The sequence below is a fragment of the Charadrius vociferus genome, unplaced genomic scaffold (assembly GCF_000708025.1).
Source record: "Charadrius vociferus isolate BGI_N301 unplaced genomic scaffold, ASM70802v2 scaffold273, whole genome shotgun sequence".
Lineage (NCBI taxonomy): Eukaryota > Metazoa > Chordata > Aves > Charadriiformes > Charadriidae > Charadrius > Charadrius vociferus.
Genome location: NW_009647750.1, coordinates 1,073,669 through 1,099,213, shown reverse-complemented (window position 1 = coordinate 1,099,213; position 25,545 = coordinate 1,073,669). Strand labels below are relative to the sequence as shown.

Here is a 25,545-nt window from a genome sequence, read left to right as displayed (position 1 = left end):
GCAGAGCTACTTTGGTCTGGCTCCATTCAGTCAGATGCAAATGGCACCTAAAATGCCAGTGATGCCAGGGCAGGGATTCCCAAACTACTCTGCACCACCCTTCTGAGATAGAAGAGATGAACTACAAAGGAATGCAACCAGACACCGTGGCTTCAGGTGAAGTGGGTGGGATAGTTTAGGGTTTTTTTTTGCCCCCCTCAGATATCTCACTCGCTCACTAGGGCCTGCACTTCCAAGGGTATAACCAGAGCCATTTCCCCAAATGGCATGTAACACTTTTTTTTAATAGGTACTACCCCAGTGGACTTCTTGTGGTTGCTGAGATCACAGAATATAAGAATGGCATATCTCGATGTCTGTCGCAAGCTCCAAGGCTTTCATAAGACCAGGAGGTTACTTGAAGGCACCTTCTTTTATATGTTGCCGTTGTTTTAGGTTTGAAGTTCTTCCTCAGGTCACTGGCCCACCGATTTGGCCAGCAGAGTATCTCCGGAGCTGTTATGGCACTCTGTCAAAATACACCTCGTATCCCTGCCTCGCCCTGTGCTCTTCCCCCAGGTGAGGGCGGGTGGGGCAGCACCTGGGGAAAAACAACAGAAACCAGAAAAAATGTCTGCAGGAGGGTTAAGTCAGAAGAAACCATAAAGGTGTCATTACAGAGATTTGCCCAGAGATTTAATGCCCAGAGATTTAAAACAATGTCTCAGATAAGGCAGCCTAGGCGAGGCAGATACCCAGCTCCAGGGCTGCTGAGAAAGCGATGGGAAGGGTCTGCCCAGCCTGAAACAAAAGACGAGTCCCAGAGAAAGGGCAGGACAAGGTGGATCCAGGAGGTTGTCCCAGCCAAAAGCAGCCTGCTGGAGAAAGACAAAGATTATCTGGAAGCTGTACTCACAGAGGCAGGGAAACTAATGGGCAAATATGTGAGGCTGCTTCTCCTTACACAACAATGTAGTCACGCAAATTTATCCGAGCTATGTGCAGAGGGGTTAACCTGAGGAACAGAAATAGGCGCGTGCACATCTGCTACTTTCAAACAACTTATCCAGCTGCTATGTAACATTTTGTTTCAGAAAGCTGCGCTAGTAGTCACCGTAATCCATTTCCGTCACATCGCTCCTGAAGAGTCCAGCGGTTGTCAGATGCACTGACCTGCTTAGGAGCGGAGCCTGGGAGCAGTTATCCCTGGATGGTCTCTGCAAGAGGGGTAACGTTGCAGAATTGCACCCCAGGAGGAGCAAAAGCCCGTTCAGCCATGAAGATGGTATAAAGGAAGATCCAGAAGCAGCAGCGGACAGGCATCTCTCATGAAACCAGAACCCAGAAGCCTGTGAGTCTTCACGCCTTCCTGAAGCAGCAGCATTGAGGCACTCCATTGTTTTCTATCTGCCCTTCCCCAGGATTTTTCCCTTGCATGCCAAGCTCCCAGGTTGTGCAAGCAGCTTCATTAATTCACATCAAAAGCATGTTTTCCCAATAGATGTGTCAATTCCCTGCAGTGCTAAACCTTCACGAGTACCAGGATCATCAAAATTCATAACGATCAAAATGACTGGTTTCGCTGGATGATCTCTGCAGCTCAGCGAGGCAGGCTTTGAACACTTGGCAAGGCTCAGCCCCTCCCAGATATCAGATACGCATCGTGTGTCTGCAGGACAGCCTGGATGCCTAGGCCTCCTCATCAGCGAGGTACCACATCATAATCAAGTGAACGTTTCCGGCTTATTTTTAATAGTTAAACATTTGTAATTCCTCTTTCTATGGACTGTGATTCGTGATGCAAAGAAAACAGTCTACAGATGACATAGGCAAGTTATAGCTGAGAAACATTTCTCTTTAGACAAAGGCATAAATGCAGAAATGACGGTGCTGGGAATCACCACACAGAGCCTATTAGTGCTTGTGAGAGCTTGGCCCAGGTATCGTCGACAAGTAACCACACTTACTTATTTGTAAAGACTCTACAAACCAATAGCAGCTGTTTCCAAAATAACGAGGATACCAATTTCCTTCCTTGGCCCTGTCCTTCCCACATCCCAGCCACAAGCAGCCTGTGCTTGCAAAGGGAATGGGAGCCTGCCAGTCAGAAAGTCACAAAAAGGAAGCCTGTTGCTGGAATCTGTTGCAAGAATGCCTTTAGGGATTTTCCCCCCCCTTTTTTTCTTTTCAGCCAAGGGACTTCTTGTTCCATTTGCCCCAACCCACCTCCAGCTCTGCTCCCGGCCTGCCTGGAGCCACCAGCTCAGCCACTCCTGCCCGCAATGCCAGGCCACAAGCACGTTGGCCGCTCAGCTCACAGCTCACTCTGCCCCTGCCCGACAGGGAGGAAGGTCACTGCTGCCTCCAACACACAGATTGCAAACCCCCAGTCCCTCTTGAATGCTGCCAGCTACCAAGCTGATCAGGGCAGGAGGGATGCTACTGGATGGGTTGTGCAGCTACACCTGCTCCTTTCTTTCCATCTTCCTCCTCTTTTTCACCTTCTCCCCTGGCTCTGGCGCAGGCAGCAGCTCCTCTCTGCCAGCAAGGTATATCACAGCACCGGCCTGTGGGAGCAGAGGGAACTACAGCAACAAGTCACACAAAGCCGACATAAAACATCAACCCGGGAACTTCCTTGCACTGACTTGTCCTTTGCACACACACAGAAATAGCTGGCTGTTAAGTCTTCATTTGTGCGTGTGTGGGAGTGTACAAGAAGAGCGATGAGACAGAAAGCCTGGCCATGGCTCTTCCTCTATAACTTAATTTGTCCAACCAGGGAAAAACAGTCATACTAAAGCATAAGCAAATATATTAAAAAGTGAGACCAGGGCAGCAAATGGTCTGTTACATTTGCTCAGCTAGGCAGAAACAAAAGCCAGGCTTGGACTATTTGCTATACACAGCAAATTAGTGTTCAGCTACTCTTTTTTTGGGAGGCTGAAGGGGAAAGGTTTTCCTCCACGCTTCAACTTGTTAAAGTATTGCCAACTCTGCAGAAATAATTTACTCCTGATGGACACAGTACTGCTGGTTAGACCCATGAGTTTAACAACCTGCCAGACACAGAGGGTAAAGCCCTGAATAAATCACAACAAATGAAAATACTGTTAGCAGTTTCATAATTTAATGAAAAAGTACTTGTAAAAAGGGGACATCTGAAAAAGACCGAGTCCATCTTGGAAAATTGAATATATATATATTTATATATATAAAACAAAATGCAAAAAAACACAAAAAAAATTTGACAAATAAGGTTAAGAGGTAATACTTCAAACAGTTAGCCACCGAACACACAATAAAAACTAGCAAATGCACTTTGGGGACAATACTTGAGAACTACATAACCAAGGGCTCCTTCATATATCTATTAAAATCATGTAAAAATTAGCAAAACCATTGCCCAGACTGGAAACAACTGAATTAATAACCCCAGAAGAGCAGAAACGCTGAGTTTTGCTGAAGCACCATTTTCCCTCCCTTCTGTCATAGGCTTCCGGCCACGAAATAACATGAACGCTTTGCTGACCTCCCAGATAAGTGTTCCCAATACAAGCTTCATAAAATTTCATGACCAGCAAGAGAGGATTACTAATAAATATCGAAGGAGAACTAAGAGAATCAGAACTGGAATACAAATGAAGAGACATTTGTTTACTTCTTCTGAATGACCCATGGCTTAGAACACAAAGCATTTCCCATTAAAATAAAATATGTGGAAACCTAAAACGCTATTGCATATTTACACCAAAAGAAATAATTCTGAAGATACAGCTCTAGAAAGATCAATTACACAAATATACATAAAATCAAGAAGTGAAAAAAAAAAAATTAAGATGCATGAAGCAAACAGAGCAGAATTGCCAAGTATACTTTTTTTTTATTTCACTACTGAAAAGTACTCCAGCCCCTGATGTGCTAGTCCTATTGCAACAAGGGAGATTTCAAAGTTTAAAATAAATCTAAAAATGTTGCTGCCATTTCCCAAGCTAAAAGCAATAAATTAAGATTACAAAGAAAAACAGGTGGTTGTTTGGATTCTGCATAGTCATCTTCACTTTTTGGGGAACACCTTTTGTTTCTAGACAAACTGAACCCTCAAAAGAAAGGAGCTGTATCAGGTGCCCTATACAACCAAGAGCGCATTTCAGCCAGCGATGTGGGGACAGAGGATGTTGCGTATTTGTGAAATGTACAGCATTTCAGAGAAAAACAGTGCAGTCAACTTTGTCGATCAACACAACACCATCTGGAAAACAAGAAGTTTGTTTGCATTCAAACAAAAATCCCCTGTCATTGAAACCAACAGACAAGGATTCCCCTTCTTTTTTGCTTCCTCAATACTGGCTGAAATCTAATCACTACTTAACAGCTGCTAATTTTAACGGACATACAGAAAAGTTTTAGTTTGGGAAACAGCAACTGGTCCAGAGGTTGAAAAGGAGCTTAATAAAATAACAGATTTTGAGCAATTTAAAAAAAAAAAAAAACCCAAAAACATACTCCGAATAATGACTGGCTAAAATTTTACAGACCTAGATGCCAGACGTAAGGTTCCTTCACCCATATTCAGGCAACTAGGGCTGAAAATTTGTGCCTGCATTAAAAGTTCAGACAAAATGATTTATAATTCAGCTTATTTTAAAAATACCAGGTACAAACACCTCTGGACATGAAATCTCAGTTTCAAGAGGAACCTGGCATCACTGGTGATTGCCTAAATTTAAGTGTCAAATAGCATTTTTCTTTGAAGTAGTACATCTACTTTTGTAAACACTATCCACAAAATTAGCCATCTGTACTTGTTAGCTGGGTAAAATATTTACAAGTGCATCCCACAACAAGCAACTATGTACAGAGATTAAAAAAACTGAAGTACTAGAAGTTATATATTTACAAAATAAGCAAATTATTGTGAAGAGAAACATAACCTTCAGCAAGAGCAGGGAACGGGGGCACGTCTAGAGGTCAGCGAGTTTGGCAGCGCCAGCGACGCCTGCTTCCACCCTCTGCAAGGAGCCTGCAAACGCCACTGTGGTTCAAAGCCTCCTGCAGAAGAGGATCGTCACTTAGTAGTCACTTTGGGCCTGATCCAGCAGAGCACACCGGGCATGCACTCAAGAGATCCGAGCACAAATGTTCCTGGGGGAAACCAGCAGGACTTTTCACATGCTTAACTCCCTAACAAATTCGCAAGTGCGTTGCTGGATCAAAGCCATACTGCAGGTGCTCTAATAATGCAGTGTCAGTGTCTCCGTTTGCAGTCTCTTGCACCACGTTAGAGCAATGCAAGGACTTTTTTAATACCTGACCACCATCACAAGATTGACGTAACATGAGCACATTGCCTGGCACATAAGCTGGCAAGGGGGAAGCCGTTTCCTGAATTTACACAAAGATTAACCACTTCGTGCTCTCCCAGATGTCACCCTCTAAAAGACATCGATTTCCACATGACTTTGCAATAACTCAGTTGACCTTGCGAAGACTGCAAGCCAATTCACAGTTGAACAGAACTACTCTGATTTCTCTCCCCTCCCCCCATCCCCTACTGCAACTCTTCCTAAGGTAGGTCATGGGCTATTTTTCTGCAACCTTTTGACGCTGAGCTTTGCACTGGGTACACTGGAATACATAAAGGCTGAGTTACCCCGTAGGGGGCTTCTAATCACCTTTGTACCGAACTGTGAGAAACCATATTCTTTTTGTTTCTATTGTGACAATCTCTTCCAAAGTCCTTACTTGGGCTTTCTCTCTCTGAGCTACTTCGTCTTAACCTGACTTGCTCTTTGTTTTCATCACTTTCTGCTTCAGAGTCACTCAGCTCTAAGTCAGGACAGTACCCGTCGTTGTCTTGGTACGGAGCACCTTCAAGTGTCTGCTTGCTCCACAAGCGATCTTTTGTTGCAAGTCTTCTTGTTGGCTTTTCACAACACCGGAGATCTTCTGTTGTCCTCACGAGACTGTTGGTAGCCTCTTTAAAGGACCGGCTAAAATGTTCTATGGTGGATTTTCTGAAACCGCTCTGGCTGGCCAAGTGAGCCGTGAGCACGGACTCTTGGTCGTAGGGCGTCTGGCTGGAGCTGTCTCTCTGGCTCACGTCTCCAGCCCTGCCCATCAGACCGTTGGACTTGGCCGCCAGCCTCGAGTTCTCCTGCTGCACCCGCCCATTCCCAATGGAAGACTGTCCGTGCAAAGCAGCCTGGAGCGCTAAGGGCTTCCCGGACGGCTGGCCCCGGTGAAACTCCGGCATCTGCATGGGGCCAGAATCCTTCGCCTCGCTCCGAGGCTTGCCAATCCCTGCCAGCAACCCGTTACTTCTGCTGTCGTGCTGATACCTGGAGTAAGATTTTGCTTTAATTTCAAACGATTCCTTTGACATCGGCATGCTCCGTTTGCTGTAAACAGTGCTGTTGTTGTCAGGAGAAAGCGGTCTGTTGCCAGGCTTCAGCGAGTTATTTTTACAATCTCCTAGTGCTGATTTGGGCATTTTTAACTTCAGGGTGATCCTGGGAGGTGGGTAGAACAGTGTGTTCTCTAGTGCACTTGTCAGGGTATGGCCTACAGGAGAAAGAGATGAGAGAGCAGAAGAATAAAAAAGCTTTTTTAAAAGAAGGTAATCATTCCGTTATCTGTAACAAGTTTTATAGCCCATTAGAAGGTCATTCAACAGTAAGATGCATTTGCAAACAATTAGTGTGAAATTATTTTAGGACATTAAAGAGAATCTGGGATAACAAAAACTGTTCCAAATTATCCACTGTTTCAGAATTTAGGTAAGCATTTTAGCATTTCCATTAAAAACAATAACGTGCCCTTTTTACAGGGCTTTAAGCCAATGAATTGAACCAGTTTTGAGATATGACTGAAGTAGTTCCAAGAAAGCTATAAAAAAGGTCCATATTCAGTTCTGGATGAAGAAAAAACAATGCTTCAAACTGAGTATCAATTTGGACCTAGTTCAACTCTCCGCTTTGTATTATAAAATTCTCTACGCTTTAGATGTCTTTTCACCCCAATATATTAGTCTTTATGATATTATACGCATACAGCACCATTGCAAAGTAGCTATCAAGCTATTCTAATAAGCATTAAAAAAGCACTTGTAAGTGTAAAGACATCAGATAAATTTAATAGACATTTCTAACAAAACGCATTTACACAAAACCAAAGTGCTTTAGAGTGCTGCTGCTTCCACAAAGTACTACTCTGATCTAAAACAGTTTAAAAAACCCCACCTTGTCAGTACTAATGAAACCTATACATGTGTCAAGAGTAGAGGAAAAAAAAAGCAAAAAGACTTCACTCTAAATTGGTCATGAAAAACATAATATGTATCTTGAAAGAACAGAGGTCTTAATTTATTAAAAAAAAAGTAACTGCACTGTAACATAAACATATACTCTTCCTCTTTGCAAATATGGTGTTCCTTACTTCAAGACGGTCATTACAAAAACGAAGAGCAGAGTGGGTTTTGGTACATAAGCGTTCCTAAGCAGTTACTATTCACTATTACAAACCAGAGTATTTAAAACTCGTTTTGAAAGAAGGAGGGTAACTGCAGATGGCATGCTAAGAAATGCCTCTTTGCGCTGTTCATCAAGCATGCAAGGCAACATGAGAACAACAGCGATTCCTATCAGTCACTCTTTTCTTTTGCCTGAAGGAACCACTACTGAGAGCAAGCAAAAAACCTCAGCTGGAGAACCAAGCAGCAGCACAGAGCTTGCTGTGGGGAAACAGTACCGTAAAAAAGTAGCCAAGGAACCAAAAATCTAAAGATCAGCACCAACTCGTTTCTCCTATCTGGATGCTACAGTGATTGATAAGTAATAGGCACATATCAGAAATGGCCATAAAATAAAGAGATATCCAAGTAAATATTTCAAGAGATTAAAGAGTTTTGTGTGTGTCGCTACTTTTGTTGACTGTGTACTCGAAGAAAAAAATTTAAAGGCAGATTTACAGTGTTAAAAGCACTAAGCAGGAACATAAAAAGAACACATTTTTTAGCTTAAATACAGGTAGAATTTGTAAACATTTTACATTTATATGATTACCTGCAGCGATTTCCTGATTAATGAGCTGGACTTGCAAATTGAAGACCTGTTCATGTACTTTACTGTGAGACAGCTTCAGTTTCTCTCTCCTGCTTACCATGTAGCAGAGATTTCTTACCTATGGAGGAATAACAGGAGACTTAATAGGCAATAAGAATCCAAATCTTGACATAGTTAAAAAAAGTGCATCAACAACAGAATTAAAACATTATGTGCAAGTTCCCTTGGCAAAGTTCTTGTGAATATTACTGAACACACGTAACTGTGAAATAAAAAAATACCTTGGATTTTTTTTTAATTGTCAATTCAATGAATACCTTGAATATGTATTTTCATCTGTAAGAACAGTGAGCAAACACAAAATTCCAGTCAAATGAAAAGCAAGTAATTGCTAAGACTTGCTTGTCAGTAAGCCTGCTTCCGTTACGTACGATGCTGGCGATGTTACTGTAGGCAATACTGGATTCTCCCAGAATTTCCCTGTGAAGTGTTTTATAGATTGATTTTTAAACAGCTAAACTATGATTGTTTCCCCTAAAATTATTCCAACATTTAAAGTAGTATTTTATACAAAGCTACCCAAGAGACCTGGCCTGTTTGGACCAAAATGAACATGTAGATCACCTCTAAAAGAACACTCTGGCTTCTTGTGCAATGTACGCATATTGGCTGACCCACTTAACAGTTTCTTTTCAGACTAAATTGCGTTGACTCATGGAGTTTGACAAGGCCAAACGCAGGGTCCTGAACCTGGATCAGGGCAACCCCCTGCATCAATACAGGCTGGGGGATGAAGGGATTGAGAGCAGCCCTGCCGAGAAGAACTTGGGGGTACTGGTGGATGAAAAGCTGGACAGGAGCCGACAATGTGTGCTTGCAGCCCAGAAAGCCTGCATCAAAAACAGTGAGGACAGCAGATCGATGGAGGCGATTCTGCCCCTCTACTCCACTCAGGTGAGACCCCACCTGGAGTACTGCATCCAGCTCTGGAGCACTCAGCACAAGAAAGACACGGACCTGTTGAAGTGGGTCCAGAGGAGGGCCACAAAGATGATCAGAGGGATGGAACAGCGCTCCAATGAGGAGAGGCTGAGAGAGTTGGGGTTGTTCAGCCTGGAGAAGACTCCGAGGAGACCTTATTGCAGCCTTTCAGTATATGAAGGAGGCTTGTAAGAAAGATGGAGAGACGAGGGTATGTAGTGACAGGACAAGGGACAACAGTTTTAAATTGAAAGAAGGTAGATTAAGATTGGTCATAAGGGAGACATTTTTTACAATGAGGGTGCTGAGACACTGGAACAGGCTGCCTAGAGAAGTTGAGGATGCCCCATCCCTGGAAGTACTGAATGTCAGGCTGGATGGGGCTTTGAGTAACCTGGTCTAGTGGAAGGTGCCCCTGCCCATGGCAAGGGGGTTGGAACTAGGTGATCTTTGAGGTCCCTTCCAAACCAAAGCATTCTGTGATTCTATGGTTCTATGATTCAGTTCCACATAATTCTACTTTCACTATTTGTCTGAGTTAATAGCAATATTTCCACCTAATGTAATGAGAACAGGAAGAGGTACTGGAAGTTCATGAAACAGCATAGTGACTGGTTGAAAGGTGTTTGCCAAACATACTTCCCTCAGCACTCAACTCCATCTGTTCAGAACTGGAACTTCTCTGCCCAGAAAGGAAATTCCAAGATCCCCAAATTTATATTCATCCCAAGATATAACCGAGTAGAAAACCCTGTGGCACAAAGAAGTTCAGAAACTTTGAGACAGACGTTTCAAACTATGAACTACCTCCACTCAGAATAAGTATATAAATTTCAACAAAATTTGATGCAAATCAACCACTCGTCAAACAAAAAGAAAAAGCTCCAAATAGTATCTTGAAAGAATGGATTTTTCAAGTATTTTTTTTTCATAAGGAATCATATCCAAAGTGCTCCTGGAAAAGGAGAAGGGCTAAATTCAAGACAACACTGATGAGCGCAAATCTTGGCTCCAACATTCATCTCCTTGTATTTTTGCATTCTTCTCTCCCCGGTATTGTTTTCCCTTTTCTTAGAACACTATTTTCTCTCTTCTGCTTTTCCTTCCCCTCTCCTCTCGGATGTCTCTGTATCACATTTAGCACATCTACTTTATTTTGTTACCTTTTGTACGTTCCCTACCTATCTCTAAGCACTTGAAAATCGCAGGTGATCACTTGCTAACAGGAAAACTTAATGGGCAGCCTCTGAGTGGTAACAAGCTTGGCTTCCTCCCCACCAGCTGCGAGAGGAGCACTCTGTATGCCTTCCTAATAAATTCCTGCTCTGAATTTTGCTGAAAGACTCCATCTTTTCAAACTACCAGCTAGCTGGCAATCTGATAAGAGCCCAGCTAGCTACTGATAAAAAGATAATTTCCTTTTCCTCCTTCTCAGTAAAGCCACAAGCAGTGGTAGAGTCAGTGGGTTATTTTCAGACTGCTAACCAACCGTAGCACCTAAGGCAGCCACATGCAGTGAAAGCATCTAGGTCAAGACTGTGAGGAGTGATGTGGCCTGCCCGCTACCTGGGACTAGCTGACACCAGCATGCTGGCAAGGAAGAGATGTGAGTACAACTCCTGAATCAGATGTCATAGGAAGTAGTATGAGTACAGGCCAACATTATTCTTCTGAGCCAAAAAGTCACTGCGGAAGTTAGCCAGCTAGGATTTCACCTACTTGCCTTCAAACAATGAGGGTGAGAAGCTCTGCTCTAATATATTTTTAGGATTCTGCAAAAGCTTAATGCACACTCACCAAAGAATACTTACTACTCCACCTATGCAAATATTTTTCCAAACCTAGAATTGGCTAATATTTACCATTCTATTATAACCACTACAAAACTCCTTTTTAAGGATAAATCAAGAGTCCCTCCCAACCCAAGACAAAAGGTGAAAGATAATAATTTGTTAAGCTTGCGCCATTCCTTTGCTGTTTGCACTTACTTTCATTTAATAAAAGTAACATTTTTTGTTACTGAATCTGTATTACTAGCAACTACTACAGTGGGGTCAAATAAAGCTACTCAATTTTTTTTAAACATTTACTCAATTGAAGTTGAAATCAAAGAGTCCATTAGCAAGTATGTCCATTGTGCATGAGAAACATGCATCTTAAAATACATAAAGGAATAACCTCTGAGCAAGTCAGGAAGCACTCCTTTCACATTGGATCTCTCACGGGACTAAGAAGGGACAGTTTCTGAAAGTCTCTGCAGCAGGCAATGCAGCATACCAAAAGACCGGAGTTGAAAGCCTTACTTTTTTTTTTTTTTTTAAAATTATTCTTTTAAAATTCACATCCCTGTGCTTCCCCTATTCCCACTTTTGTTCACAAAGACCTTGGTCACCTGCAAACAGTTTGTCAAAACTTTTACCAGTTAAACTCTTACCCTCTCTAGGTCCTGCCTCAAATGCATGAACATCCTCATGCGAGTATGAATGCTATCTTCTTTTGGCTGCACCAAGCCATTTTCTTCATCCTCCTTGGGAGGAAACAATGGTTTGTTAAAGTTACTTTTTCGCTTTAATTTCCAGTAATTGTAGATGAAGTCTACAGCAAGTTTAGGAAGGCCCAGTTCTGCTGCAACATCCTCCACTTTAACTAGTGAGTAAAACTCTTCTTCCAGCTCTCGGAGTTTCTGGGCTCGCAAACTGGTTTTCTCGCTCTCGGTTTGCTTCTGGTCTGACACGCTCTTGGGGTGCTCATCAACATCAGGCAGCGAATTCTGTTTGTTCTTGCTGTGCTTTAGACAATACGATTTGAACTTGACCTCATCCCCATCATCCAGGATAGTCTTCATCTCTAAGCTATGCTCAAAGGCACAGGTGACATGAAAGGCAGTGATACAGCTTTTCACAGAGCACTACAGGCAAAACAAAAAAACCACCTCAATCACTAACAGTAGCAATAAACCAGAAAAAAAGGACAAAATTATCTTCATTACATGAAAGTTCATCCCTATAAAAACATATTTCCCAAGCACTCTTAAAAATATCTGTCGATCTCTTTGAAGTTTGTATCACCTGATTTAGTATTTTCTCATTTGTGAACAGCTGTTCAACAGAAGGACCCTTCTATCCATCTCTGACCCACACAGTAGCAGCTCTTACACAGCCCAGCCTTATTCAGAAGGCAACTCAGACAAACTCTTAAATCTCTGTGCTAGTGAACTGATTTGATAGCAAACAGCTGTGAAGAAGTCAGCATCTATCCAACGGTCATCTGCATCGTAAACCACCTCTGAACACAGGCAGAACAAAATGAAAAACTGAAAATTGCCCTTCTCACATAGACTCAAGAGTTACCACAGGACAAGTACATACCTGAATGCAAGCACCAGTTTTCAGCTTGCATAAACTACACACTAGAGCCCATCGACTTGGTGGAATGTGAGACACCTTTGTGATTGGCTCCATCCTTTCTGGGCAAGCAATACTAACCTGTAAACAAACAAACAAAAAAATCATGGAGAGCAGTTATCAAGGCAATAAAAACAAGCTCTCCATTAACACCAGAAGAAACATGACCATGCATTTATCTCGCTGAGAGATCTCCATGTGTTCATACTTCTCAGCAAGCAATCCCCAAAAGATCCCACATGAAAACAATATTGTGGAATACTACTAGTTTAACCTGGTGGCTAAAAGCTGCGATTCTTTAAAACATTTGAGGCATCTACAGCATACCTTGTTATGAACCAGTTGCGAGACTGCAGTAAGTGATGCTTAAGTTTATTTCCTTTCAATTGTTTCGGGGTTTTTTTTCTGTGCTGCTTTAACAGGTCAAACTTAAAAACTAACAAAATACAAGCTACTCAGAACAAAATAAGAACACTTGGAACACTTACTCACACTTACCTCAAAAGTTCCTTCTTTAAGATCCACAGATTGGCTACAATTGCTACTTCTGCTAGCTCACAATTTGGGCAGAACCAGATCTATCAGTCAGCAGCCAGGGAAAGCCTTGCTTCCCAGCTTTGCCTCTCCACTGAGCGCTCCCAATGCAAGAGGTGATTCTAATACGCTTTCCTAACTACAGATTGTATCAAGTATGATTTGAGAAAGAATACAACAAACTTCTCTTACTGCAAAGCACAGTATATTCTCTTGTGCCGGTTTTCACATACTTAGTCTGGATGATCCATTTGTCTCTGGTAGACCAGATTATGGATATTAATACTAAAAGAAAGAAAAAAATTCAGATAAACACAGGATACCTTTTCCTATTCTTTGTTATACTAACGTCCACATATCCAATAGAAATTTCTTAGCTGTCGGTTGTCCATACTGGGAAACAAGGACTGTCCTCCATTATCTGGATACCAAGACAGACATGAATTATCTCTGTAGGCATCCCTGAGCCACTCCTGACAGACAGGATTTATCCAAGGGCAGAAACAAAAAGTTGGCCAGCTCTGAATGACCAACATGCAGAACTGGGCCAGTATGAGGATGGCACTTGGCAGAAGATTTCTGTGAGATAACTGTTCTGTCCCAAGAATGCCAGTCTCCAAAATCTTGGATTTTGAAGCTTACACAGCACTTTCTGAATTTAGCAGTTGTGTGCTTTGAAGGGCTAGCTGCCTGAAGCAGAAATATAATGCTGACTCTAGCTAGAAAGATCTCCACACTTTCTATGAGCAATTCACCAGAGCAGAGCAGAACTGTATTTCCAGAGGTAGGATAGGGGCCTCTTCTCAAAGATCTAAGAATTCAAAGAAAGGAGGTTCCTAGGCTCTCTGGCACTCAGGCCAGAATAAAGCTAATTCCTTAAGAAATCAGTTAAAGCTGAGATTTGAACAGCATTTTTTTTTCCTAGAAAACTTTAGAAGCATTATGCTACAGTAGTTTTCATAGATTAACTCCATAATAAAACTCTCCTAGGGAAAGCCAGGTTATATGAATTAGTTTAACACGTGATAATTAAACCGTTGACTTTACAAGAGCCAGCAGCCTAAGCTGAATTTCCTAGCTTCCCTTTTGGGGTACATCAATAATCACTTGATGCACATACTCACTTTAAAACCTGCTTAATCCCTGAGGAGGAAAGGCTTTGCTTCAGCTGACCTCCTCTGTGAGGCAGACTTATCCAAAGATAGCAGTGCTAAGTTGATCAAGTCCAAGAGTCATAGTTGCTATGCTCAAACCGAGTATTTTGCTACTCTGTCCTTATCATTGCATTGGTCTAAGCATCATTTAAGGAGGTGGAAGAGACAGCTTTGCAAGAGATTACTTCGTTCATCATTTCCACATTTAAAAAAGTTGATCAGCAGTTCATGAGTTAATGACATAAATTGAGTCTAATAAGATTTATGTTGGTACTAGTGCTTTATCCTCTGGTCCCTCAACTGCAAGCCACATCTGGAATATACTGAGGTCAACCTGCTGCATGGCATTTCCAGAAGTCTTCATTAGGAAGACAGTGAGATACTTCAGAGAGGGTCCAGGTTTTACCAGACAAGGGGAACAGGCAGGCAGTGTGTGATGCCATCATCAGGTAGAGAAACAATTTAATCTGTTGTGGCCTTCCTATAAATTGGTGGGAAAGTGGCAAAGCTGTTCCTGAAAACACTTGAATGGTTCTACAAAATCATGCCCAACACTCTTAAACATCAAATGTAGCTTTTTTGCTTCCAAAATGAAAGAGCCTTTCATCAACCTAACTTGACCTTGCTCAAAACAGAGCTGGTTACAAGCTGAATAGGTATTTCTGAAATAATATTGTACAAAGACTGACTGCAATTCTTATCCCAGTTACCACTACACTAAGAAGTAAGACTTCCTTTGGGAATTAAGGGATTATATCAACTTGTCAGGTTGTCTATATTCCTTTCAAAAAGAAACCAGAATCTTCAGTGATTTTTTTTCTGGAGACTAAGTAATACCAGCTTTCCACCATGCTTCCCAGCAGGAGCTGGGAATTGACACAGATCTTCTCCCTGTCCTTCTCTGCCCCTTTTAATGCTCTCCCTGCTCCTTCCCCAGAGGGGACTCATAAGGTCAGGAAACAGCTATGTTGGAAATACTGTCCATTCAGCTTGTAATGCTGCCTGTTTATATTACTCCACTTTGTAAAAGCACAAAGAGGCATTTACAGAGTCAGATGCAATTTATTTATACTGGCCTCATGCCGCCTGCGTGTTTCAAAGAGAAGAGTCAAGGCAAAGTCTGTTTGAACTTCGCTGCTCACGAGGGATCCAAAGAACAGAGATGCCAACCTTTCCATTACTCAAAACCGCCCATCCCAAGGCAGAAATGATCCATCTGCTGTAACATGAAATAGCTGTTTTCTCTGCTATTTCTTCACCTGGTATTAGGTTACATTTTGACTGCTGTACTCTTAAGTTTTAAGAATGTGAAAGAGTGAAGATAATGGCTATTGAAGCCTCTTCTCTGAGACTGTTATGCACATGAGCTGCCATCTCGATCATCACCCTGCTGTCCTCTGCTAACCTGCCACCAGTAACTGCACGGGTGCCCAGTGATCAGCATCAGTGACTGGGAAGGGCAGCCCAGAAGCTGGAGGATGGCCACTCACAACAGCAGCTAAGGGTAGTCAATTTGATACCCTTCCAGTTGTAGCAAGGCAAAATAACTTTCTGCTTCAGCTAATGCCACACTGATTGAGGAAGGACGTAACTGCAATGGGTTATCTGAGGCAGAGAAGGACCTTGAATTTCAAAACACTTGGTGTAAGTTTTCTGGTCTCAGTGTTTCCTTTTTTTTCTTTTGTAAAAAGAACGCCTTTTAAGAAAATATGAATTAGACTACACATTTACCCTAAAAGACAATAAGGGCAGATTCTAAAATATAAACCAACAATGCGTAAACTTTGTAAAGTAAAAACCTTCAAACATCCCAATCAATCAAGTGAGGGTCAAGAAAGCCTTTCAACAGCATTAGCTCACAAGGAAGGGAGGGAAGAAAAAACATTTTAAGACAGTGCCGAATGAGTTAATGAAGGAAAATACCTAGTGCAATTGCCTGTACGATGCTAGCCTATACTTGGTGACTCATGAAGGCCCTCTTTGAACCTTTTACCGCAATGCACAGACATGTTTATGGCCCGTTCCTCTCTGCATTCTGCCTTGTTCCATTTTATTAGGGCCACAAGAGGAAATGGCAGCGACTTTATAATTCATCGGTTTCTTTTTGAGGAGTTCCAGTGTGCTACTGTCTTGGGGAGAAGAAAAATAGGTATATGAGAATATGCATTCTCCCCTAAGGTATCCATCACTAGGTCTTCAAACTCTGGGTCTTTCTTGTCCCCTGCAGCACGTACCACAGTGACTCTCCAGACAGGCACTGACCTGCCATTTTAGCAGAGATTCCCACAGGTTTCTCTGGCTTCTCCGGTGACTGAATTGTTTTCCACCGAGAAAGAGAAGGGATCCCAGAGGCATTACCCACCCCTGCTGGCAGGTGTCACCTGCTTGCTATGCCCAACACATTTGGCATTGCTGTGGGGGAGAGGAGGTGCCCGAAGCCTGGAGGCACCAAAGGGGCTGTGGGAGTAGCCGGATTTGAGCTCTCCCACCTGGGTGCTCCCCTGGCAGTTTCTCTCCCTCACCTGGAAGGAGATGGGGTAGGCAGGAAGACAATACTCCCTGCCCTGCCATCACCTGCTTCCCAAACCTGCTGGTTCCTCTTTTGCTGGCGAGAGCATCAAGGCAAACACACGCAGAAAGGATCTCTTAGGAAAACCAGTCTGCTCAGAGCCAGGAGAGCTTCCAGCCAAGACACTTCGTAAGTACAGGAGGAAAAGCCAAGAGATATATCTTTTTTAAACTTTAAAATAAATCTTTTGGGTTTTTCTCAACTCCTCTCTCCTTAAAGGTGGAAGAGATGCCAGGAACTACAAGCAGGCCTGAAAGGAAAGTGCAACTGCAAAGATAACCTCCTTGAAAGGCAGCTCTCTCTCAGGCATATATCTAAGAATTACACATTGCATCTGGCTGCTATGTTAAAAAAAATACCCAGAATCTTAACATTTTACTCAAAGTTTTGCAAACATGAGGCCTGTCTGTGCTTGGGAGCAGAAGGTTCAGAAAATAAGGCATCCATCCCCATGATGTCATGGTGCTGACAGATCTGGCTACCACCTCGCATTAAACCACCCACCATAATGGATCTGTGGATCTTACCAGAAAGAAAACAAAAATATTCCAAGTACAAAATTAAACACAAACCCCACCTGTACACAACCAAACATTCCAATTTACAGAATTACTATGTGATGCTAAACTTGATTCAAAACAGAGGAAGAAGCACGAAGCTTCATTATTAAACTTTCCATATAAGTATGCACAGATATATCAAAAAGAGCCTTTACTTATAAAATATAACATAAAAGATAAAAAGCTTTATCTCCCCACTATTCAGAAAAAATTTAGTTCAAAAAAAGCCTGAACTACAAATCTTAGAGTCCATCCTGGACAAATAATGGAACGGGGGGGTTCTTTTATTAAAAAAAAAAGTGGATATGTGCATGCAAATTATACATCTGAGCACACAAATTCATCAGAAAATAAAGAGACAATGAAGCTGCAGTTGCACAGTGAACACTAGCTTACATCAGTAACCCTTTTTAGCAGGTCACTCAGATACCATAACAACACCAAGAAGTGACTGCTGAGTAAATGGAGGGGACAAAGTGATTAATTAATGGAACATAAGCTGGACTCTCTCCCAGTCCTCATAGACTGTGCAGACTCATCAGAATAAAGTCCAGTATTAAGCCAGACAGATACCTTAAATCATGAGAACATAAAAAGGCAGAGGAGGGAACGAGGAGTAGGACAGACAGTAGTCTACAATACAAAAGAAAGAGGCAGAAATTAAGTTTTACCTCTGGAATCCAGAGAGCACAGCTCACATGTGCCCACTTGGTCCCTGTCCTGGTAGCTTTCATGGCACCTCCTCTTTTGGGACACAGGAGGCACTGAGGATGTATTCCCAGGACACAGGTGCGACACAGCCAGCTCCCTTCAGGTACTTTTAAGATTCCATAGCATGCCTTGGAGGAAAATAGGTATCAAGATCATTGCGCTGACTTCACACACAATCATTAATATTCATATGAACCAAAGCTTTCAAATACTAAAGGCACAGTTTGGCCTTTATTTAATCCTTCTCTAATTTCTTTACCTTAAAACGAGCCAAGTGATCAAAGAGATAAACAGACTCTGTCTAAAGCAAAGTCTTTTTTATGCCAGTTTCTTTTTAAAATGTGTGCTGGTATTATCCGTTTATTGCATAAAACATACCCATTGTTACTGCACAACACCACTGGTTTTAAGAACCATCGTCTTTTAGTGACTTCTAAATTTCTGAAGCAAAAAACATAGACATTTCTTTAAATTAGCTTCTGCGTCTAATCCTTTTTAAAATCAGCATTTCCTACCACTAATAACTTTACACTCTAACATAATTCTATTTAGATGTGAAGGGATATGAGCTGTTTGACTGAAGACCATTTCCTGCAACATTAAATTACCTTTGTGGTTACAGTTCTGTGAATTGTTTGTTACTTTAAATACTTATAATATAATATTGCAACAAAAATTCCAGCATATACTGAAATTATGAGGTGCTGGATTTTATGCCTATTTCCTGAGTATTGCACTTACCCCTCAGAAAATGAGAAATTTCTTAAGCTTTGCTAGGTTTGAGAATTAAAAGAAGGAAAATGAAAAGAAAAAAATTAGTCCGCTTTCTGATTCAAATTCCTAGCAGTTCTTAATGGCTAACTACATATGGTGAGACACTGGAATAGGCTGCCCAGGGAAGCTCTGGATGCCCCATCCCTGGAAGTGTTCAGGGTCAGGTTGGATTGGGCCTTGAGAACCTGGTCTAGTGGGAGGTGTCCCTGCCCATGGCAGGGATGTTGGGACTAGATGATCTTTAAGGTCCCTTCCAACTCTAACCATTCTATGATTCTGTCTAGATATATCCTGCTGTACATACCTACACGCATAGTAAAGCTGAGTGTATCTGAGATCATTGGCTGCCAACAAGGTCTAATTCCACTCAACTGCTCCAAATAAAAGCTTTATCAAAAGGGTAGCTTTCAGAGGAAATCCCACCATTCCCAACACCATCTCTGGGAACAGTAACATTGAAAGCCTCAACAAGAACAGGATTATTAGCTGTAACCAGTCTTTCAGATTCAAATTTAGTATAATATGCCCACGCTTGCCTTCTCAGCCTTCCGACGATAAGATCTCAGTATTTAATATGAGGCAATATCATAAAACATTACACATTTATGTCAGGCCTGCAGAGACGTGGACTTCCCTGAATTAAATCCTGCATTATGGAAACACCAAGACTGACTATCCTAAATGCTATTTTGATGTGACAACTGTTGTAAATACCCAACAGGGGGAGCTGTAATCTAAATTTTACAAGTGACTTTTTTTCCCCCCCCTCTTATGTGGCACATTCCCACCATTCTTTCTATTACTAATGCAGAAGAGGCATTACACCTAAGATCATATTTAGGTGGTTGGAAATGGACTGAAACTGCTTTCGAATTTAATCCTACTAATGAGAGGAGGAGGCCTAGACTACTAAACCAGTAACTCCATGATGTGTTTGAGCTGGCATGAGAGGCCACCGTGAAGGAAGAAATCTCTCCCACTCCTCCTCCCCTCACCTCCAAACTGTGTGATGACAAACAGACTTGAGGCTACTTGGTGAACCAGGACTGATCCAGATTAAAAACAGAATGATTTTTTTGTTGTTAGGATTAGCTCTAGCCCACAGATGCTCCCCAGTTTGTTTCAGGCAGGCCCAGCACGGGGAAGGGTCAGGAGGAAGCAGGTCATCAGCTCAAGCTCAGCTGTCAGCATGCAACCATGAGCCCTCGACTGCAAATTCATCATTACTTTTGAACAGGCACAAGCAGGGGCTGAAGCAGGCAGCCCAGCTGCCAGCCATATTCCTGTCACTGGCCATGTTACTGGCACTCAGGCTCACGTGGCTGCTTCACGCGGTGAATCAGACCACGAAAGCGGCTGGGCTGGAAGCCAGCCCACTGTGAGCAGGGAGATGACAGGTCCTTTTTCAGCCAGATATGTTTTCCAAGTATTACTTGCAGTCAGTACAAAAAAACATTTTTCAAAAAAACCCTTCTTAGTGTCTTTCCAATTTATAGCAAAACCCCCTTCCAGAACAGGACACACAGACACCACAGGATTCATATCCCTTTTCTGATTATAAGGATACCTCTGCCTATGTTCATCTCAGTCAGTGTAAAGTCTTGGCTACATCTGAAATGCTATAAACGTGAGCAACCTTCAGACTGAGAGCATGGTTATTGCAGGTGCTTACGCCTTCTAAAAAAGATCAGTCTGTTAAAGTGCCTACATGTGGTTTCAGATGGCTAAATTTGGACAGCCTGTGTCTGGCCAATTAACTAGTCAGTCAAGGAGGAAAAACCCCAGCTCTGAAACAAATGACCTTTAGATTTTTCACATATAGGGCAAGCCAGCTTTTCCTGCCCTGTTTATCTTCAAAAGCAGGTTTAATAATAGGGGAAAATTGTTTACGGCCACAGAGGAAGTACTTGCAAGTCCCAAGAACACAGTTCGTGTTCCTATTAGACTGTAGATGTCCACGTATTTACCATGCTAGGCCACTTAATCTACTGTAACTGTCAGGGTACAAAAATTGAACTTAGTATTGTACCACCTTTCATACCTAGAAAAGCACAAAGCCCTCCAATTAACATCTAATACTAGTTTAAATTGCACACTTGCCAAGGTAAAGTAAGACCACAGGACAGTGTCAACATTTCTGCAGGCACTAACCTGATGGACACAGATATTACACTTGTCACAAAACACCATGTCGTTCCCATCTTCACTGTCAGGGGACCGGCACACATCACAGATGACATCTTCATCATATTCAATACCCAATCCTTCTTCAGTCTCAATAGCGTGATTCATGTTCTCATGACAGTGCCGTTCCAGCACTTCAATTGTCTTTTCCATTGTGTTTTCATCCAGGGGCCCGCATCCTGCAACAAAGAATAGGAAAGCAGAATTAGAGGACAGTCAGGTGCCTCTGACTGAACCTGAGATGCAGGAAGAGAGAAGAACAACTTCTAGCAACTAAAGAAGTAGACACAGCATCTCCTCTCCCATCATGCATACTAATAATAACAAAAAAAAAAATATAGAAAGCCTTTTTCACTCACTGGCTAATTGTAGCATTATCTTACAAATACAAGTAGAACTACTACTGGAGTAAAAGTTTAAGTTGTATACAAAATACAAGACTGCACCGTGAAGAAAACACTACAGCATAGAAGACAGACAGCAGTTTCTGTAACTGCTAGCTGCTCCAATTCAACCCTCCCTCCACTTCCATCACTTTAAAAACCACTAATGACATCCAAAAATCACACACAATGTTCTTTCAAAATTACACACAATGTTCTTCTGAAGACTAACTCCCTAGGAAATAAAACTTATCAAGAACACTTTAGATCTTATAAAGATACAGAAGTTGCCACCACCCAGTACCATCTAGTACATTACGTGAGTGATCAGCACAACAGATATGAAAAGTGCTTTTATTGTTTTGTTGGGTTTTTTTAAATAAAATAGTAGATAAATATACCGGTGGCAATCCATACTGTCTGTTTACTTGAACACTAAACATGCTGTATATGCATACAGCTATTCAAACTTAGCGTAAACAGAACCACTTAAAAAGGATTTGGTATGAGACACCCTCAGCTTGCAATTTCAGACCATACACTGCATAAGAAACCTGACAATGTTCATAGCTACAAGCAATTTCCAAACTGCATGCTCTCAAAATCCTCAGTCAAAAATGATGCTGCTGCCCATAGTTCAGTTTGCTCAGACCTTCAAAGGTTGGGATATTCATGTAACATTAGTATCAGGGGCTAGTATTTCAACTATTGGACCATGCACAAGAACATGGCTACTAATTTGGATTCCTTGTTACCACTGATAAACAGGGAGATGGACAAGATAAAGGACTGCTAATACAAAGTGTCTTCTGCTATTAAACTGTTCTCTCCTATGTCTGGATATTTTCTCACTCCTTGAATTAAAAGTATTACAGAATCATTCAGGTGGGAAGGGATCTTCAGAGGGTCCAGCCTAATCGCTGGCTCCAAGCAAAGTCAATAGTGAATCCAGACAAGGTCGTTGCTCAAGCAATGTCTAGTCAGGTCTTGAAAATGTCCATGGGTGGAATCTGCCTTGCAGAAAAGCTTTGGTTTTGCTAACAGCATCCCTGTATGCCTGGGAAGTGCGTCCTTGCTTCTACCTCTTACATACATCCTTTGGCACTGGAGCTCAGTCATGAGTTCCCTCCTTCACCAAGCCGGTCTCCTGACACATCTACTTGTTTTCCCGAATGTCTGGACGGATCTTTCTTGTGCTTAGAGGAGACTGTCTTTAAAGTCCTGCTAGCTCTCTTCAGCAGTTCTGCTCTTCAGATCTGCCTCACAGATCCCACCTATCAGTTACCCAAATAAGTAGAAACTTGCTTTCCTGAAAGCCAGGACCAGAAGGCTACTTCCTTCCTTCGCTCCCCTCAGGATTCTCAGTCACCACTATTTCACAGCTACTACAGCCAACGCCACCATTGATTATCACATCCCTACAGGTCGTCCCTACAGGACAATTCCAAGATCATTTTCCATAGCTCACTGCCCTTCATAGCCCTCTACAGGCACAACTTGCATGGAAAGTAAGTTTACTTAGCTGATTTTAAATGGGCTAACATGTGTGAAACTTAATTACTCCGTTAAGAACCCAGCATGCAAGCTCCTCAGAACTCTGAATTTGTAGCAATAACATGTTCAAGTTTAAGAAATGGAAACATCTGCTTGTCCTACACAAAATTTGTAACTTTTGAAGTCCTAAAATTAATTCCACCTGGTGTGGGCTTTTTCTCTCCTGCCTCAGTCTGCAGAAGTTGCAGACAATTTTGGATGCAAAGAAGTTTTTAGGCACAACAGGTAAAACATTAACAGATTGAGCAAATCATTATCTTAAGCATTTTTACCTCCTGTTTTTCTTAGCATTTCCATTCAATTCTCACTCAGCAATCTTTAAGAGATCTCACACAGCAGACTACAACTCTAACAGCAGAAATTAACTGCTGCTTTTAAAATTAGAACGTGTTGTGAAATTACCCATTTCTGTAAGCTCTTCATTTAGCTCTTGAAGCCAAAAGATGTCCATGTCATCCAAGTCATAGCGACACACAGATTCTGCCAGTTCCAAAATGTTTATGTAACCTGGTTCTGTGGGCTCTTGGCTGGAACAGTGGATATATTTTCTGGGTCGCGTATACAGTACTTCTTTCACCTTTTCTGCTACAACCCTAGAGTGAAAGTAAAAAAAGAGAGAGTGAGTTACAGCTTTTTGAGACTCATCCTTGAAAGACACGAAATATCTGCTGTAAGTGCGAAGAAACTTAGTGTTTCACAGATCTTAAACTAGCCGGTAAGTGTAGCCAGGCTAGGGAGACAGGATGCTGTAAATGTCATTTCTTCACGCAAAATGTACTACTGTGCTGTGTGTTGCTACGTATACAGAATCCTTTTTAAAAATGTAAGCCTGTGTGTATGATTTTCAATTTAACAAATGCTACTAGTGAGATGATGCAAATATTTTTGAAACCCACAAAGTATTATGCACAAAACCCCCTTCAATCTTTGTTCTATATTCCTCTTAAATGATAGAAGGAAATCTTGCCAACTGATTTCTTGAAAATACCAGCTTTTTCACAAAAGCTTAATTTATTCTACTGCAGTGTGTGGGAGCGGGGCGGGGGGGGAGAAATGCTTGCTCTTCATTTGGGGTAAACAGTCTACCCTTATCTTGTAAATGACACTTCATCCACATTACAAATGTATTATTTTTGTTACGTAAGAACCATTCTGATGCCAAGCAAAAATGTAAAGGGGAAAAAACAGCTAAAAATCATCCAGAAAGCAAGGGAGAAAAATATTGGTGTTTTCAGTTTTTCGATTATTTTAAGAGATAAACTCAGCATTTGAGTAGTAAACTAGCCTATGGGAATGGAAAGACTGACCTTAGCTAGATAAAGTCAATCTTTTTCTGAATTCATTGCAAGAGGCACTGCATGTGAAAGGAAGCCAGGAAGATACTGAATGGAACGGTGCCATGCGTGAGCAGCCCTACATGCTTTCTGGAGCTAACCCTCCACAGGACAAGGAGAAAAGCTAAGCTGTGGGAAATAAGGCAAGAGGAGTAAAGAAGGAGCAGTCAGCAGTCAAGCAGTATCCCACACAATTCTTATTGGACAATGTGGGTTGTCAACATTAGCACAAACAATGTTCTTATGCCATTCTTCTTCCCCCTTCACCTTGCTCATTTTTTCCTCTCATTCCCTTGTGAGCTTTTCTTTTCTCTGGTCCAGCCAAATCTATAGCAATTTTTTTCCTCTAATGTAATACTGCTGGTATGAGATGCAATATATTTATTTTTAATAACTTGGTACTGACAATAGCCCCAGTGGAAATTAAATTATGCTGGCATCAGCGCTTTCACTGGACAATTCATTTATCTTCGTCTTGAAGACCACGCTGGCAATAACATTTCTATGTTGAAATACACTCTGTTTTCACCAGGAAGGGCTGCAGGACTACAGAGTTATGTTTTACTCGTCTAAGCACAGTGTGAGAGAACAAAAAATTATTTATCTGTCTCCTGAAACTGAGATCACTGAACTTCTATAATGTTAAGCAGCTCTTTGTAGTGAGCGACGGCAGAAAGGGTTAAAGCTTTGGCAACAATAACCGAAATTAAATTATATGAACAAGTGGATAACTTTATCAAGTATCAGTAACTACTATGTGCTTACTGCTCTATACCATTATGCTTTATAGAGAAGCCTTTCAAGGAACATGTATAAGATCTGGGTTTATTTTTAATTTATTAAACTCACCATACTCAAATGAGAAAATAGTTTTTAATCCATAGCACTGTGTGACTCAGGAAAAAAGATCCCCTTTTTAAACTCACAATGTAGATAACTATAACAGTGTACAGACAGAATCAGATCTGGACTGAAGTGCCACAGAAATATTTTCCAAATTGATACTTGTTTGGTTTAAGAACATGCCTGAAGGTTGCTGTGCTGGAGGTTTAAGTATAGTTAACACAGAAAAGCTGACTGCATTTAGACAACATATTTTTGAGACGCCATCTTCTCTAAGTTGATATTTTGTGTGCATGATCTGTGTCTGATTGCCATTACCTGAGAGAAGGCTGTGGAATAGTTTCTGGACTGGCTGGAACTTGAACCCCTTTCTCCCATTCTTGTTTCCACGTGTCCGCAAAGATATAATATTCATCAGGGTTGACATGGTGAGAATCTGGTAGTTTCATGGCACTAATGAGATCCTTGCGGAACACCTGCAAGAAACATCAGGGAAAAGAGTGGCTTGAGAAAGAGTG

The 25,545-nt window shown here is 41.7% G+C and overlaps 1 protein-coding gene across 1 annotated transcript in view; it reads right to left on the bottom strand.

Moving 5' to 3' along the window:
• Positions 1-5,650: 5,650 nt before the first annotated feature.
• JADE3 (jade family PHD finger 3) overlaps positions 5,651-25,545 on the bottom strand; it is a 30,976-nt gene continuing 11,081 nt past the window's right edge. The window contains exons 3-10 of the mRNA XM_009882119.1: positions 25,346-25,503; positions 23,253-23,443; positions 20,881-21,092; positions 17,916-18,083; positions 12,392-12,508; positions 11,458-11,931; positions 8,043-8,160; positions 5,651-6,543 (exon numbers count right to left, since the gene is read on the bottom strand). Of these exons, the coding sequence (XP_009880421.1) occupies positions 5,651-6,543; positions 8,043-8,160; positions 11,458-11,931; positions 12,392-12,508; positions 17,916-18,083; positions 20,881-21,092; positions 23,253-23,443; positions 25,346-25,503 (2,331 nt within the window). The remainder of the gene's footprint in view (positions 6,544-8,042; positions 8,161-11,457; positions 11,932-12,391; positions 12,509-17,915; positions 18,084-20,880; positions 21,093-23,252; positions 23,444-25,345; positions 25,504-25,545) is intronic.